Raw genomic sequence first — 16349 nt, 5'->3', positions numbered from 1 at the left:
TAACACACACACACCTGGGATACACACGCTAACACACACACACCTGGGATACACACGCTAACACACACACACCTGGGATACACACCCTAACACACACACACACACCTGGGATACACACGCCAACACACACACACCTGGGATACACACGCTAACACACACACACACACACCTGGGATACACACGCTAACACACACACACACACACACACACACACACACACACACACACACACACACACCTGGGATACACACGCTAACACACACACACACACAAACACACACACACACACCTGGGATACACACGCTAACACACACACACACACACACCTGGGATACACACGCTAACACACACACACACCTGGGATACACACGCTAACACACACACACACACAAACACCTGGGATACACACACACACACACCTGGGATACACACGCTAACACACACACACACACACCTGGGATACACACGCTAACACACACACACACACACACACCTGGGATACACACGCTAACACACACACACACACACACCTGGCATACACACGCTAACACACACACACACACACACACCTGGGGTACACACGCTAACACACACACACACACACCTGGGATACACACGCTAACACTAAAACACACACACCTGGGATACACACGCTAACACACACACACCTGGGATACACACGCTAACACACACACACCTGGGATACACACCCTAACACACACACACACCTGGGATACACACGACAACACACACACACCTGGGATACACACGCTAACACACACACACGCCTGGGATACACACCTGGGATACAAACGCTAACACACACACACCTGGGATACACACCTGGCATACACACGCTAACACACACACACACACACACCTGGCATACACACGCTAACACACACACTCACACCTGGGATACACACCTAACACACACACACACACACACACACACCTGGGATACACACGCTAACACATACACACGCTAACACACACACTCACACCTGGGATACACACGCTAACACACACACACACACACACCTGGGATACACACGCTAACACACACGCACACCTGGGATACACACCTGGCATACACACGCTAACACACACACACACCTGGGATACACACCTGGCATACACACGCTAACACACACACACACACACACACACACACACACACACCTGGCATACACACGCTAACACACACACACACACCTGGCATACACACGCTAACACACACACTCACACCTGGGATACACACGCTAACACACACACACACACAAACACACACACACACACCTGGGATACACACGCTAACACACACACACACACACACCTGGGATACACACGCTAACACACACACACACCTGGGATACACACGCTAACACACACACACACACAAACACCTGGGATACACACACACACACACCTGGGATACACACGCTAACACACACACACACACACACCTGGGATACACACGCTAACACACACACACACACACACACACACACACCTGGGATACACACGCTAACACACACACACACACACACCTGGCATACACACGCGAACACACACACACACACACACACCTGGGGTACACACGCTAACACACACACACACACACCTGGGGTACACACGCTAACACACACACACACACACCTGGGATACACACGCTAACACTAAAACACACACACCTGGGATACACACGCTAACACACACACACCTGGGATACACACGCTAACACACACACACCTGGGATACACACCCTAACACACACACACACCTGGGATACACACGACAACACACACACACCTGGGATACACACGCTAACACACACACACACCTGGGATACACACCTGGGATACAAACGCTAACACACACACACCTGGGATACACACCTGGCATACACACGCTAACACACACACACACACACCTGGCATACACACGCTAACACACACACTCACACCTGGGATACACACGCTAACACACACACACACACACACACACCTGGGATACACACGCTAACACATACACACGCTAACACACACACTCACACCTGGGATACACACGCTAACACACACACACACACACACCTGGGATACACACGCTAACACACACGCACACCTGGGATACACACCTGGGATACAAACGCTAACACACACACACACCTGGGATACACACCTGGCATACACACGCTAACACACACACACACACACACACACACACACACACACACACACACACACACACACACACACACACACCTGGCATACACACGCTAACACACACACACACACCTGGCATACACACGCTAACACACACACTCACACCTGGGATACACACGCTAACACACACACCTGGGATACACACGCTAACACACACACAACTGGGGTACACACGCTCACACACACAACTGGGGTACACACGCTAACACACACACCTGGGATACACACGCTAACACACACACACAACTGGGGTGCACACGCTAACACACACACTCACACCTGGGATACACACGCTAACACACACAACTGGGGTACACACGCTAACACACACACCTGGGATACAAACGCTAACACACACACACCTGGGATACACACCTGGGATACACACGCCAACACACACACACACACCTGGGATACACATGCTAACACACACACACACCTGGGATACACACCTGGGATACAAACGCTAACACACACACACCTGGGATACACACGCTAACACACACACACAACTGGGGTGCACACGCTAACACACACACTCACACCTGGGATACACACGCTAACACACACACACACACACACCTGGGATACACACGCTAACACACACGCACACCTGGGATACACACCTGGGATACAAACGCTAACACACACACACACCTGGGATACACACCTGGCACACACACACACACACACACACACACACACACACACACACACCTGGCACACACACGCTAACACACACACACACACCTGGCATACACACACACACACCTGGCATACACACGCTAACACACACACACACACCTGGCATACACACGCTAACACACACACACACCTGGCATACACACGCTAACACACACACCTGGGATACACACGCTAACACACACACACACACACACACACCTGGGATACACACGCTAACACACACCCACACACACCTGGGATACACACGCTAACACACACACACACACACCTGGGATACACACGCTAACACACACACACACACACACCTGGGATACACACGCTAACACACACACACACACACACACACACCTGGGATACACACGCTAACACACACACACACACACCTGGGATACACACGCTAACACACACACACACACACCTGGGATACACACGCTAACACACACACACACACACCTGGGATACACACGCTAACACACACACACACACACCTGGGATACACACGCTAACACACACACACACACACCTGGGATACACACGCTAACACACACACACAAACACCTGGGATACACACGCTAACACACACACACACACACCTGGGATACACACGCTAACACACACACACACACACACACACACACACACACACACCTGGGATACACACGCTAACACACACACACACACACACACACACACACACACACACACACACACACACACACACACACCTGGCATACACACGCTAACACACACACACACACCTGGGGTACACACGCTAACACACACACACACCTGGGATACACACGCTAACACTAAAACACACACATCTGGGATACACACGCTAACACACACACACCTGGGATACACACGCTAACACACACACACACACACCTGGGATACACACGCTACACACACACACACACACACACACACACACACACACACACACACACCTGGGATACACACGCTAACACACACACACACACACACACACACACACACACACACACACCTGGCATACACACGCTAACACACACACACACACCTGGGGTACACACGCTAACACACACACACACCTGGGATACACACGCTAACACTAAAACACACACATCTGGGATACACACGCTAACACACACACACCTGGGATACACACGCTAACACACACACACCTGGGATACACACGCTAACACACACACACACCTGGGATACACACGCTAACACACACACACACCTGGGATACACACGCTAACACACACACACACACAAACACCTGGGATACACACACACACACACCTGGGATACACACGCTAACACACACACACACACACACCTGGGATACACACGCTAACACACACACACACACACACACCTGGGATACACACGCTAACACACACACACACACACACCTGGCATACACACGCTAACACACACACACACACACACACCTGGGGTACACACGCTAACACACACACACACACACCTGGGGTACACACGCTAACACACACACACACACACCTGGGATACACACGCTAACACTAAAACACACACACCTGGGATACACACGCTAACACACACACACCTGGGATACACACGCTAACACACACACACCTGGGATACACACCCTAACACACACACACACCTGGGATACACACGACAACACACACACACCTGGGATACACACGCTAACACACACACACACCTGGGATACACACCTGGGATACAAACGCTAACACACACACACCTGGGATACACACCTGGCATACACACGCTAACACACACACACACACACCTGGCATACACACGCTAACACACACACTCACACCTGGGATACACACGCTAACACACACACACACACACACACACCTGGGATACACACGCTAACACATACACACGCTAACACACACACTCACACCTGGGATACACACGCTAACACACACACACACACACACCTGGGATACACACGCTAACACACACGCACACCTGGGATACACACCTGGGATACAAACGCTAACACACACACACACCTGGGATACACACCTGGCATACACACGCTAACACACACACACACACACACACACACACACACACACACACACACACACACACACACACACACCTGGCATACACACGCTAACACACACACACACACCTGGCATACACACGCTAACACACACACTCACACCTGGGATACACACGCTAACACACACACCTGGGATACACACGCTAACACACACACAACTGGGGTACACACGCTCACACACACAACTGGGGTACACACGCTAACACACACACCTGGGATACACACGCTAACACACACACACAACTGGGGTGCACACGCTAACACACACACTCACACCTGGGATACACACGCTAACACACACAACTGGGGTACACACGCTAACACACACACCTGGGATACAAACGCTAACACACACACACCTGGGATACACACCTGGGATACACACGCCAACACACACACACACACCTGGGATACACATGCTAACACACACACACACCTGGGATACACACCTGGGATACAAACGCTAACACACACACACCTGGGATACACACGCTAACACACACACACAACTGGGGTGCACACGCTAACACACACACTCACACCTGGGATACACACGCTAACACACACACACACACACACCTGGGATACACACGCTAACACACACGCACACCTGGGATACACACCTGGGATACAAACGCTAACACACACACACACCTGGGATACACACCTGGCACACACACACACACACACACACACACACACACACACACACACACACACACACACACACACACACACCTGGCATACACACGCTAACACACACACACACACACCTGGCATACACACGCTAACACACACACACACACCTGGCATACACACACACACACCTGGCATACACACGCTAACACACACACACACACCTGGCATACACACGCTAACACACACACACACCTGGCATACACACGCTAACACACACACCTGGGATACACACGCTAACACACACACACACACACACACACCTGGGATACACACGCTAACACACACCCACACACACCTGGGATACACACGCTAACACACACACACACACACCTGGGATACACACGCTAACACACACACACACACACACCTGGGATACACACGCTAACACACACACACACACACACACACACCTGGGATACACACGCTAACACACACACACACACACCTGGGATACACACGCTAACACACACACACACACACCTGGGATACACACGCTAACACACACACACACACACCTGGGATACACACGCTAACACACACACACACACACCTGGGATACACACGCTAACACACACACACACACACCTGGGATACACACGCTAACACACACACACAAACACCTGGGATACACACGCTAACACACACACACACACACCTGGGATACACACGCTAACACACACACACACACACACACACACACACACACACACACACACCTGGGATACACACGCTAACACACACACACACACACACACACACACACACACACACACACACACACACACCTGGCATACACACGCTAACACACACACACACACCTGGGGTACACACGCTAACACACACACACACCTGGGATACACACGCTAACACTAAAACACACACATCTGGGATACACACGCTAACACACACACACCTGGGATACACACGCTAACACACACACACACACACCTGGGATACACACGCTAACACACACACACACACACACACACACACACACACACACACACACACACACACACCTGGGATACACACGCTAACACACACACACACACACACACACACACACCTGGCATACACACGCTAACACACACACACACACCTGGGGTACACACGCTAACACACACACACACCTGGGATACACACGCTAACACTAAAACACACACATCTGGGATACACACGCTAACACACACACACCTGGGATACACACGCTAACACACACACACACCTGGGATACACACGCTAACACACACACACACCTGGGATACACACGCTAACACACACACACACCTGGGATACACACGCTAACACACACACACACCTGGGATACACACGCCAACACACACACACACCTGGGATACACATGCTAACACACACACACACCTGGGATACACACCTGGGATACAAACGCTAACACACACACACCTGGGATACACACCTGGGATACAAACGCTAACACACACACACCTGGGATACACACCTGGCATACACACGCTAACACACACACACACACACCTGGCATACACACGCTAACACTAAAACACACACATCTGGGATACACACGCCAACACACACGCACACCTGGGATACACACGCTAACACTAAAACACACACATCTGGGATACACACGCTAACACACACACACCTGGGATACACACGCTAACACACACACACACCTGGGATACACACGCCAACACACACACACACCTGGGATACACACGCTAACACACACACACACCTGGGATACACACCTGGGATACAAACGCTAACACACACACACCTGGGATACACACCTGGCATACACACGCTAACACACACACACACACACCTGGCATACACACGCTAACACTAAAACACACACATCTGGGATACACACGCTAACACACACACACCTGGGATACACACGCTAACACACACACTCACACCTGGGATACACACGCTAACACATACACACGCTAACACACACACACACACACCTGGGATACACACGCTAACACACACCCACACACACCTGGGATACACACGCTAACACACACCCACACACACCTGGGATACACACGCTAACACACACACACACACACCTGGGATACACACGCTAACACACACACACACACACACACACACACCTGGGATACACACGCTAACACACACACACACACACCTGGGATACACACGCTAACACACACACACACACAGCTGGGATACACACGCTAACACACACACACACACACCTGGGATACACACGCTAACACACACACACACACACACCTGGGATACACACGCTAACACACACACACAAACACCTGGGATACACACGCTAACACACACACACACACACACACCTGGGATACACACGCTAACACACACACACACACACACACACACACACACACACACACACACACACCTGGGATACACACGCTAACACACACACACCTGGGATACACACGCTAACACACACACACAGCTGGGATACACACGCTAACACACACACACACACACCTGGGATACACACGCTAACACACACACACACACAGCTGGGATACACACGCTAACACACACACACACACACACCTGGGATACACACGCTAACACACACACACACACACACCTGGGATACACACGCTAACACACACACACAAACACCTGGGATACACACGCTAACACACACACACACACACACACCTGGGATACACACGCTAACACACACACACACACACACACACACACACACACACACACACACACACACACACACACCTGGGATACACACGCTAACACACACACACCTGGGATACACACGCTAACACACACACACCTGGGATACACACGCTAACACACACACACACCTGGGATACACACGCCAACACACACACACACCTGGGATACACACGCTAACACACACACACCTGGGATACACACCTGGCATACACACGCTAACACACACACACCTGGGATACACACCTGGCATACACACGCTAACACACACACACACACCTGGCATACACACGCTAACACACACACTCACACCTGGGATACACACGCTAACACACACACACACACACCTGGGATACACACGCTAACACATACACACGCTAACACACACACTCACACCTGGGATACACACGCTAACACACACACACACCTGGGATACACACCTGGGATACAAACGCTAACACACACACACACCTGGGATACACACCTGGCATACACACGCTAACACACACACACACACACACACACACACACACACACACACACACACACACACACACACACACACACACACACACCTGGCATACACACGCTAACACACACACACACACACCTGGCATACACACGCTAACACACAACACACACACACACACACACACACACACCTGGCATACACACGCTAACACACTCACACCTGGGATACACACGCTAACACACACACACCTGGCATACACACGCTAACACACACACACACACCTGGCATACACACGCTAACACACTCACACCTGGGATACACACGCTAACACACACACCTGGGATACACACGCTAACACACACACACACACCTGGGATACACACGCTAACACACACACAACTGGGGTACACACGCTAACACACACACCTGGGGTACACACGCTAACACACACACCTGGGATACAAACGTTAACACACACACACAACTGGGGTGCACACGCTAACACACACACACACCTGGGATACACACGCTAACACACACACACACCTGGGATACACACGCTAACACACCTGAGATACACACCTGGGATACAAACGCTAACACACACACACACACCTGGGATACACACCTGGGATACAAACGCTAACACACACACACCTGGGATACACACCTGGGATACACACGCTAACACACACACACCTGGGATACACACGCTAACACACACACACACACACACACCTGGGATACACACCTGGGATACACACGCTAACACACACACACCTGGGATACACACCTAGGATACACACGCTAACACACACACACACACACCTGGGATACACACGCTAACACACACACACACCTGGGATACACACGCTAACACACACACCTGGGATACAAACGCTAACACACACACACAAGTGGGGTGCACACGCTAACACACACACACACACCTGGGATATACACCTAGGATACAAACGCTAACACACACACACCTGGGATACACACGCTAACACACACACACACACCTGGGATACACACGCTAACACACACACACTAACACACACACACCTGGGATACAAACGCTAACACACACACACAAGTGGGGGGCACACGCTAACACACACACACACACACACACACACACAAGTGGGGTGCACACGCTAACACACACACACACACACACACCTGGGATACACACCTAGGATACAAACGCTAACACACACACACCTGGGATACACACCTGGGGTACACACGCTAACACACACACACCTGGGATACACACGCCAACACACACACACCTGGGATACACACGCCAACACACACACACCTGGGATACACACGCTAACACACACACACACCTGGGATACACACCTGGGATACAAACGCTAACACACACACACCTGGGATACACACGCTAACACACACACACACACCTGGGATACACACGCTAACACACACACTCACACCTGGGATACACACGCTAACACACACACCTGGGATACACACGCTAACACACACAAACACACCTGGGATACACACGCTAACACACACACTCACCTGGGATACATTTACATTTACATTTTAAGTCATTTAGCAGACGCTCTTATCCAGAGCGACTTACAAATTGGAAAGTTCATACATATTCATCCTGGTCCCCCCGTGGGGAATGAACCCACAACCCTGGCGTTGCAAGCGCCATGCTCTACCAACTGAGCCACACGCTAACACACACACACACACACACCTGGGATACACACGCTAACACACACGCACACCTGGGATACACACCTGGGATACAAACGCTAACACACACACACACCTGGGATACACACCTGGCATACACACGCTAACACACACACACACACACCTGGCATACACACGCTAACACACACACACACACCTGGCATACACACGCTAACACACACACTCACACCTGGCATACACACGCTAACACACACACACACCTGGGATACACACGCTAACACACACACACACCTGGGATACACACGCTAACACACACACAACTGGGGTACACATGCTAACACACACACCTGGGATACACACGCTAACACACACACCTGGGATACAAACGTTAACACACACACACAACTGGGATACACACGCTAACACACACACACCTGGGGTACACACGCTAACACACACACACACACCTGGGATACACACGCTAACACACACACACACACCTGGGATACACACGCTAACACACACACACTAACACACACACACCTGGGATACACACGCTAACACACACACACCTGGGATACACACGCTAACACACACACACCTGGGATACACACCTGGGATACAAACGCTAACACACACACACCTGGGATACACACGCTAACACACACACACACACACCTGGGATACACACCTGGGATACACACGCTAACACACACACACCTGGGATACACACGCTAACACACACACACCTGGGATACACACCTGGGATACACACGCTAACACACACACACCTGGGATACACACGCTAACACACACACACCTGGGATACACACCTGGGATACAAACGCTAACACACACACACCTGGGATACACACGCTAACACACACACACACACACCTGGGATACACACGCTAACACACACACACCTGGGATACACATCTAGGATACACACGCTAACACACACACACACACACACACACACACACCTGGGATTCACACGCTAACACAACACAGCATAGGTAACATACTACCTCCTAACACAGGCGTGTCAAAGTCAGTTCTGTAAAGGAAATGGCTGTTTATTTGTTGTAAAAATTGCAATAATTTGTTTAACACCTCTGCATCCTATTTGTATAAATACAGAAATGTAAACCATAATATCATCATTCTCCTTCCCCTCTCCTCCTCTCTCCAAGTGTGGATAAGAAGAACAACGTGCACTTCCTGATCAAGTGGAGGGATCTGGCCTACGACCAGGCCTCCTGGGAGAGTGAGGAGATGGACATCCCAGAGTACGACCAATACAAGCAGACCTACTGGAACCACAGGTGCACACACACACACACACACACACACAAACATGCACATACTCACCCATGCATGCACACAAAACTCTGACATTTCTGCCTATATCAACCTAGAGTAACCTGAAGCAATAATCTAATCCTCTTCATGTCTTCCATCTTTCTCTACCTACCAACTCTTCCATCTCTCTCTCTCAGAGAGTTGATGTTGGGAGATGAGGGCAGGCCTGGTAAGAAGCTGAAGAAGATAGCTAAAGTGAAGAAGAGTGAGAAACCCCCTGCTAACCCTGTGGTGGATGTAAGTACGGCTACTTCCTTGTTCCTTTTCATGTGAATCTTCCAAATCTCCCATTCACATTGATTCATGATTCTGTGATGTAAATGAAGATGTTTATCTTCCACTTCCCCTCCAGCCCACCATCAAGTTTGACCATCAGCCAGACTACCTGGACACTACACGGGGAACGCTGCACCCATACCAGCTGGAGGGTCTCAACTGGCTGCGTTTCTCCTGGGCTCAGGCCACTGACACTATACTGGCTGATGAGATGGGTCTAGGCAAGACTGTCCAGACCGCTGTCTTCCTCTACTCACTCTACAAAGAGGTGTGTTGTTAGGGTCTGTATTGGGGTCTGTGTGTGCTGGATAGGCAAAAGGATGTGGTCATCTGATTCCACAGCGATGTGTTTCAGAGAGTGTGTGTGTGTGTGTGTGTGTGTGTGTGTGTGTGTGTGTGTGTGTGTGTGTGAGTGAGATATATATATATATACATTTACATTTAAGTCATTTAGCAGACGCTCTTATCCAGAGCGACTTACAAATTGGTGCATTCACCTTATGATATCCAGTGGAACAACCACTTTACAATAGTGCATCTAACTCTTTTAAGGGGGGGGGGGGGGGTTAGAAGGATTACTTTATCCTATCCTAGGTATTCCTTAAAGAGGTGGGGTTTCAGGTGTCTCCGGAAGGTGGTGATTGACTCCGCTGACCTGGCGTCGTGAGGGAGCTTGTTCCACCATTGGGGTGCCAGAGCAGCGAACAGTTTTGACTGGGCTGAGCGGGAACTGTACTTCCTCAGAGGTAGGGAGGCGAGCAGGCCAGAGGTGGATGAACGCAGTGCCCTTGTTTGGGTGTAGGGCCTGATCAGAGCCTGAAGGTAGGGAGGTGCCGTTCCCCTCACAGCTCCGTAGGCAAGCACCATGGTCTTGTAGCGGATGCGAGCTTCAACTGGAAGCCAGTGGAGAGAGCGGAGGAGGGGGGTGACGTGAGAGAACTTGGGAAGGTTGAACACCAGACGGGCTGCGGCGTTCTGGATGAGTTGTAGGGGTTTAATGGCACAGGCAGGGAGCCCAGCCAACAGCGAGTTGCAGTAATCCAGACGGGAGATGACAAGTGCCTGGATTAGGACCTGCGCCGCTTCCTGTGTGAGGCAGGGTCGTACTCTGCGAATGTTGTAGAGCATGAACCTACAGGAACGGGTCACCGCCTTGATGTTAGTTGAGAACGACAGGGTGTTGTCCAGGATCACGCCAAGGTTCTTAGCACTCTGGGAGGAGGACACAATGGAGTTGTCAACCGTGATGGCGAGATCATGGAACGGGCAGTCCTTCCCCGGGAGGAAGAGCAGCTCCGTCTTGCCGAGGTTCAGCTTGAGGTGGTGATCCGTCATCCACACTGATATGTCTGCCAGACATGCAGAGATGCGATTCGCCACCTGGTTATCAGAAGGGGGAAAGGAGAAGATTAATTGTGTGTCGTCTGCATAGCAATGATAGGAGAGACCATGTGAGGATATGACAGAGCCAAGTGACTTGGTGTATAGCGAGAATAGGAGAGGGCCTAGAACAGAGCCCTGGGGGACACCAGTGGTGAGAGCACGTGGTGCGGAGACAGATTCTCGCCACGCCACCTGGTAGGAGCGACCTGTCAGGTAGGACGCAATCCAAGCGTGGGCCGCGCCGGAGATGCCCAACTCGGAGAGGGTGGAGAGGAGGATCTGATGGTTCACAGTATCAAAGGCAGCCGATAGGTCTAGAAGGATGAGAGCAGAGGAGCGAGAGTTAGCTTTAGCAGTGCGGAGCGCCTCCGTGACACAGAGAAGAGCAGTCTCAGTTGAATGACTAGTCTTGAAACCTGACTGATTTGGATCAAGAAGGTCATTCTGAGAGAGATAGCAGGAGAGCTGGCCAAGGACGGCACGTTCAAGAGTTTTGGAGAGAAAAGAAAGAAGGGATACTGGTCTGTAGTTGTTGACATCGGAGGGATCGAGTGTAGGTTTTTTCAGAAGGGGTGCAACTCTCGCTCTCTTGAAGACGGAAGGGACGTAGCCAGCGGTCAAGGATGAGTTGATGAGCGAGGTGAGGTAAGGGAGAAGGTCTCCGGAAATGGTCTGGAGAAGAGAGGAGGGGATAGGGTCAAGCGGGCAGGTTGTTGGGCGGCCGGCCGTCACAAGACGCGAGATTTCATCTGGAGAGAGAGGGGAGAAAGAGGTCAAAGCACAGGGTAGGGCAGTGTGAGCAGAACCAGCGGTGTCGTTTGACTTAGCAAACGAGGATCGGATGTCGTCGACCTTCTTTTCAAAATGGTTGACGAAGTCATCCGCAGAGAGGGAGGAGGGGGGAGGGGGAGGAGGATTCAGGAGGGAGGAGAAGGTGGCAAAGAGCTTCCTAGGGTTAGAGGCAGATGCTTGGAATTTAGAGTGGTAGAAAGTGGCTTTAGCAGCAGAGACAGAAGAGGAGAATGTAGAGAGGAGGGAGTGAAAGGATGCCAGGTCCGCAGGGAGGCGAGTTTTCCTCCATTTCCGCTCGGCTGCCCGGAGCCCTGAGTGTATATACAGTGGGGAGAACAAGTATTTGATACACTGCCGATTTTGCAGGTTTTCCTACTTACAAAGCATGTAGAGGTCTGTAATTTTTATCATAGGTACACTTCAACTGTGAGAGACGGAATCTAAAACAAAAATCCAGAAAATTACATTGTATGATTTTTAAGTAATTCCTTTGCATTTTATTGCATGACATAAGTATTTGATACATCAGAAAAGCAGAACTTAATATTTGGTACAGAAACCTTTGTTTGCAATTACAGAGATCATACATTTCCTGTAGTTCTTGACCAGGTTTGCACACACTGCAGCAGGGATTTTGGCCCACTCCTCCATACAGACCTTCTCCAGATCCTTCAGGTTTCGGGGCTGTCGCTGGGCAATACGGACTTTCAGGTCCCTCCAAAGATTTTCTATTGGGTTCAGGTCTGGAGACTGGCTAGACCACTCCAGGACCTTGAGATGCTTCTTACGGAGCCACTCCTTAGTTGCCCTGGCTGTGTGTTTCGGGTCGTTGTCATGCTGGAAGACCCAGCCACGACCCATCTTCAATGCTCTTACTGAGGGAAGGAGGTTGTTGGCCAAGATCTCACGATACATGGCCCCATCCATCCTCCCCTCAATACGGTGCAGTCGTCCTGTCCCCTTTGCAGAAAAGCAGCCCCAAAGAATGATGTTTCCACCTCCATGCTTCACGGTTGGGATGGGTTCTTGGGGTTGTACTCATCCTTCTTCTTCCTCCAAACACAGCGAGTGGAGTTTAGACCAAAAAGTTATATTTTTGTCTCATCAGACCACATGACCTTCTCCCATTCCTCCTCTGGATCATCCAGATGGTCATTGGCAAACTTCAGACGGGCCTGGACATGCGCTGGCTTGAGCAGGGGGACCTTGCGTGCGCTGCAGGATTTTAATCCATGACGGCGTAGTGTGTTACTAATGGTTTTCTTTGAGACTGTGGTCCCAGCTCTCTTCAGGTCATTGACCAGGTCCTGCCGTGTAGTTCTGGGCTGATCCCTCACCTTCCTCATGATCATTGATGCCCCACGAGGTGATATCTTGCATGGAGCCCCAGTCCGAGGGTGATTGACCGTCATCTTGAACTTCTTCCATTTTCTAATAATTGCGCCAACAGTTGTTGCCTTCTCACCAAGCTGCTTGCCTATTGTCCTGTAGCTCGTCCCAGCCTTGTGCAGGTCTACAATTTTATCCCTGATGTCCTTACACAGCTCTCTGGTCTTGGCCATTGTGGAGAGGTTGGAGTCTGTTTGATTGAGCGTGTGGACAGGTGTCTTTTATACAGGTAACGAGTTCAAACAGGTGCAGTTAATACAGGTAATGAGTGGAGAACAGGAGGGCTTCTTAAAGAAAAACTAACAGGTCTGTGAGAGCCGGAATTCTTACTGGTTGGTAGGTGATCAAATACTTATGTCATGCAATAAAATGCAAATTAATTACTTAAAAATCATACAATGTGATTTTCTGGATTTTTGTTTTAGATTCCGTCTCTCACAGTTGAAGTTTACCTATGATAAAAATTACAGACCTCTACATGCTTTGTAAGTAGGAAAACCTGCAAAATCGGCAGTGTATCAAATACTTGTTCTCCCCACTGTATATA

At 50.5% G+C, this 16349-nt stretch overlaps 1 protein-coding gene across 1 annotated transcript in view; it reads left to right on the top strand.

The window, feature by feature from the left end:
* LOC139567321 (chromodomain-helicase-DNA-binding protein 4-like) overlaps positions 1-12533 on the top strand; it is a 32598-nt gene extending 20065 nt beyond the window's left edge. The window contains exons 14-16 of the mRNA XM_071388725.1: positions 11794-11925; positions 12100-12199; positions 12315-12533. Coding sequence (XP_071244826.1) covers positions 11794-11925; positions 12100-12199; positions 12315-12518 — 436 coding nt within the window. The 3' untranslated portion in view covers positions 12519-12533. The remainder of the gene's footprint in view (positions 1-11793; positions 11926-12099; positions 12200-12314) is intronic.
* Positions 12534-16349: the final 3816 nt, after the last annotated feature.

This window comes from Salvelinus alpinus, unplaced genomic scaffold (assembly GCF_045679555.1).
Source record: "Salvelinus alpinus unplaced genomic scaffold, SLU_Salpinus.1 scaffold_212, whole genome shotgun sequence".
Lineage (NCBI taxonomy): Eukaryota > Metazoa > Chordata > Actinopteri > Salmoniformes > Salmonidae > Salvelinus > Salvelinus alpinus.
Note: the sequence above shows the minus strand (reverse complement) of the source record. Positions and strands in the feature narration are given on the sequence as shown.